The sequence below is a fragment of the Sardina pilchardus genome, chromosome 19 (assembly GCF_963854185.1).
Source record: "Sardina pilchardus chromosome 19, fSarPil1.1, whole genome shotgun sequence".
Classification (NCBI taxonomy): Eukaryota; Metazoa; Chordata; class Actinopteri; order Clupeiformes; family Clupeidae; genus Sardina; species Sardina pilchardus.
The window spans coordinates 4259348-4264347 of record NC_085012.1 but is presented as its reverse complement, the minus strand read 5'-3'; the positions used below and the strand labels follow the sequence as shown (position 1 = coordinate 4264347).

Genomic DNA, 5000 nt, shown 5'->3' with positions numbered 1-5000 from the left:
CTCTCTCTCTCTCTCTCTCTCTCTCTCTCCTCCTCCTCCCCTCTCTCTCATACCCAGATGTGTTTCTCAGCAGAGTGGGGCTCTCATGAACTGTGCATTGCAAGGTTTTATAACTGGAGATGCTAAAATGACCAGCCGTCAGAGCATTGGCATGTTTGCCAGTGCTAGGCTTCATCACAGCTTGCCTTCGTTGTATGAAGTCTGGCTTTGATGAACGTCATCAGCTGTTTGTGTAGTGGGGCGCTAATTACCATACACAAACAACAGGCCTATTGGAGCTGATAAACAGTCATTTGTATGAATAATGGCTTTATTGATGACACATAATTGCTGTAATTATCAGGGCACGCCTACTGAAACAAAATCAATTACATCAGTGTCAGAGTACATGATTAATTGTTATATGATCGTCTTTTTTTAGCATTATTATTTTACCAGCTTGGGATGCATTTCACTGTTAGTGGACTGATCTGTGATCTTGTTTGAAAATAGTTTTTGTCTTGACTGGAAAGATGTTGTTGATTGTTTGTTCTGTTTGTGTTTGATTGTTTGTTTGTTTGTTTGTTTGTTGCCCTGCAGAGCATTAGGGCGTCTGGACTGGTCCTGTTGGAGGCCATCTTGATTGGAGCACTGCTGCTCTACTTCCCGGTAAGTGACATCATCTCCCCATAATCTGCCATTTTTAAACACATCAGGAAGTGCAGTATGATCCTGAGTGGTTTAATCAAAGTTTGTAAGCCATTATAACTAGAATGCGCAGGGGTGTGATATGTCAGAACTTATGTTCACAGCTGACTGCTCCTTGTGTAAGTGATCTGCTAACGTCTATTCGGGCTGCCTCAGTGCTATGCCTTAGACAGAATTGGCCCGGGGCTCCCTGTAATTGCAATTTAAAGGCAATCACAAGGAGCTATAGGCTTTACGTAACTGCCATGGGTAAATGTAATGAGATCGAACTGATTCAGAGTTGTGTTATCAATGCAATTAGCACGGATACGGTCCTGGAAAGTAATCATCTCTGAAAAGGCGTTGCTAGTCATGATGGGGGTTTAGCATGAAGTCTTTCATTCAGTATGATATCATGGCTGAGACGCTAAGAGCCCTTTAGCGGTATGTAGGCGACTACAGCCCAGCAAGAGTGTGGGATGCTAGCTTGTCTCCACAGAGCACTGAGCTCCTACACACATCTCTGTGTTTGTCCAGGCCATCTATATGTCTGTTGTACAGTAGATCTGCATACACATCTCTGTGTTTGTCCAGGCCATCTATATGTCTGTTGTACAGTAGATCTGCATACACTTCTCTGTGTTTGTCCAGGCCATCTATATGTCTGTTGTACAGTAGATCTGCATACACATCTCTGTGTTTGTCCAGGCCATCTATATGTCTGTTGTACAGTAGATCTGCATACACTTCTCTGTGTTTGTCCAGGCCATCTATATGTCTGTTGTACAGTAGATCTGCATACACTTCTCTGTGTTTGTCCAGGCCATCTATATGTCTGTTGTACAGTAGATCTGCATACACATCTCTGTGTTTGTCCAGGCCATCTATATGTCTGTTGTACAGTAGATCTGCATATTGATGACCACATGGAGCAGCATCTCTCTGCTAATGCTAGAGTTGGACTGTTAAACACCATAGGCCCTGCACTCTGTTTGGCCCTGCAGTGATACCGTAGCTTAACCCATGAGACTGCATACACACATATAGCCATTTCAGCTGCAAAGTGACACGTCTTGTTGGTACAGTGTCTCGTTTCTCAGAAATGGCCCAAAGGCATCCCTTTAGTGTCTGTTGTGTGATAGGTCACGGTGTTACAGTTTTTCACAGTTGCTAAAATGCTCAACCTTGTTCTCTGAGTGTGTTTTTTAGCAGTTGTGAAAAACTATAAAATGCTTTGAGCCAGAAGTCACTCCAGGGATCTTGGTAGCTCCTGTTCACACCGTTCCACTTCGGCCGGGAGAAAAGGTTTGGACCTCACAGGAAGGGTTAGATAAAGACGCTTTGCGGAAACAAGATAGAGAGAAAAGACCGACTCACAGTGAACCTATGCAAAGCCTTCGTACTCATGATGGGGAAATAGGACATGGCATTGCAAAAAAAAGCACTGTAGCAAGGATTTGTTTTACCTTCCGGTTACCTTTTTACCTTCCATACCATCCAGTTGATCCCTCTCTTTTCTAAACGTAGACTTGTCATTTCTCTAATTTTTCTCTCTTTTCCCCCTTTTTTATTTTTGGCCCTCTCTTCCACTCTCACTCTCACTCTCGCTATGAGTGTGTGTCATCTCGCTGATGAGTGTGTGTGATCTCAGCTCCTGTATCTGTGACTGCACAGATGAGCAATGTAGTTTCCGGAAGCGGAGCGATTGCTTTGAATCTAAATATAGATCTGAGAGCGGCGGTGGTGGTGGTTGGGGGGGAGGGGGCTATAGGAGTGTGTGTGTGTGTGTGTGTTGGGGGGGGGGGGTCTATAGGAGTGTGTGTGTGTGTGTGTGTTGGGGGGGGGGGGGGTCTATAGGAGTGTGTGTGTGTGTGTGTGTGTTGGGGGGGGGGGGGTCTATAGGAGTGTGTGTGTGTGTGTGTGTTGGGGGGGGGGGGTCTATAGGAGTGTGTGTGTGTGTGTGTGTGTTGGGGGGGGGGGGTCTATAGGAGTGTGTGTGTGTGTGTGTGTGTGTTGGGGGGGGGGGGTGTTGGAGAGAGAGGGCAGAATAAGATTCTCGGCTTCCTTCTATTTTTAATATCACCGGGCGTAACTGAGGAGGCTCTCGTTCACCAGGCCACTGAACTGTGTGCATTTCTCCCCTCCTCTCTTCTTCCTTTTCTTCTGGGCTGCTGCTCCTCATCCCTCCATCTTTCTCTCCTCTCCTCTCCTCTCCTCTCCTCTCTTCCTCTTCCTCCTCCTCCCTTCCGCTGGTGCTGAGTGTGTCACATGTAGTTACCTCTGTCAGGTCTCAGAGGAGAGCGGGGGGGGGGGGTGAAGTAACTGGCCTACAGATGAGAAGTGGTGGAGAACAGCACACACACACACACACACACACACTCGCATTCACACACAGACACACACACACAAGCGCACACACACACACACACACACACACACACACACACACACACACACACACACACACACACACACACATACACACACACACACACACACACACACACACACACACACACACACACACACACACACACACACACAGAGAGAGAGAAGAAACTGGGGTATATTTCTGAATACTCTGTCAATGACAGATTGGTAGTAGGTGGGTAGTTTCATTAATTTATTCATTTTATAAAAACAGTCATTACATTTGATTGTATGTCCGCTATAATCAACAATGATTTTTGTACCAGAATAACTTTAAATGTTGGCATTTTGTAGAAGATATAAGGTATTTTCTCCAGACAATCATTCAGAACAAAATGTAATTCTATTCATGCCAATTTAATTACATTCATGGTAGTCACAGCATAGCAGGGCTGTACAATGTGTTTACATGTAACACCAGTTTGAAAACGAATAGCAATAAACTAGGCTGGGTAAACCCTGCCTGATCTGCCGGAGATTTGGATTTCACCCTGCAGCTCAGGCTGAAAACCTGCACATCTATCTCTCCTAGCTGCTTCCTGTCCACATCTTCTGGGTCCAATCACAAACTAGCTTATCTAAAAGGCGCACCCGGATCGTTGCTCTGATTGGTTGAAGAACTATCCAAAAGCGTACAGTCACTTGAACAATGCCCATTGCCATTGATCACGCCTCTTGTGCAGTAGAAATAAAGTGCAGACTCCCCAGACTACTGTTCAATTTGAAAAGATTGAGCTTAGTATGGAGATAGCCAAGCTAAATATAAATACCAATGACAATACCAATGGCAACGTAGAAAACACTGTAGCTGTAATGTAGCTTTGCTGTGTTTGAGGTCGACTGTCATTTAGTCATTTCATACTTTATCGTCCTCCTTATCCTCTGTCATATATCTAAGTCTGGTCTTGTCAGTGTGTTCTTGGTTTCCCTCTTGCCATGAATTACAGCCTGTGTGTGTGTGTGTGTGTTTGTGTGTGTGTGTGTGTGTGTGTGTGTGTGTGTGTGTGTGTGTGCCTAGCAGAACATCACTGGCTACTTGCTTTCTTCTGACCCATTTAATGTAGCCCCCATTGATTGTATTTTATCTCCCGTTTATCATTGTTGTTTACGTGCTTGTGTATATATGGGTAATTTAATGTTTATGTGCTTGTGTATTTGTGGGTAATTTAATGTTTATGCGCTTGTGTATTTGTGGGTAATTTAATGTTTATGTGCTTGTGTATTTGTGGGTATTTTAATGTTTATGTGCTTTTATGCTTGTGTAGGCCTATATATGGGTATTTTGCATTATTGTTGTTGTTTATGTGCTTGTGTATTTGTGGGTATTTTAATGTTTATGTGCTTTTATGCTTGTGTAGGCCTATATATGGGTATTTTGCATTATTGTTGTTGTTTATGTGCTTGTGTATTTGTGGGTATTTTCCCAACTCGTCTGCTCGTCATCTTCTATCCCATCATTCCAAGTGCTCCTCCACTCCACTCCTTCAGCTCTCCTTTCTTCCTCCACTCCACTCCTTCAGCTCTCCTTTCTTCCTCCACTCCACTCCTTCAGCTCTCCTTTCTTCCTGTCTCTACGTCTGTTCCCTGCCCGTCCCGTCACCTCTCTTTACACACACACACACACACACACACACACACACACTCTCTCTCTCTCTCTCTCTCGTATTTTCCTCCTGACCAGCACCTCCTCCTCTCCTTTCTCTCATCTTTTCATCTCATAATCTATTCTCCTTCTTTTCCTCCCCATTCTCTTTCATCCCTCTCTCCTCTCCTCCGCTGGCCTCCTGTCCACCTGCCGGCTCCGTGCGTGGTGTGTGGAGGGCTCCTCCTCTCTGGCTCTCAGTCTGTTGGAGCAGCTGGCCCCATCGGGGGGGTAATGAGAGCAGGCCGGCCGGAGCAGGACA

At 45.1% G+C, this 5000-nt stretch overlaps 1 protein-coding gene across 1 annotated transcript in view; it reads left to right on the top strand.

Annotated features, from left to right (window-relative positions):
- The window catches only part of gpr158a (G protein-coupled receptor 158a), a 75217-nt gene that overhangs the window by 41815 nt on the left and 28402 nt on the right, over positions 1–5000 (top strand). Inside the window, exon 5 of the mRNA XM_062521881.1 lies at positions 580–648. Coding sequence (XP_062377865.1) covers positions 580–648 — 69 coding nt within the window. The remainder of the gene's footprint in view (positions 1–579; positions 649–5000) is intronic.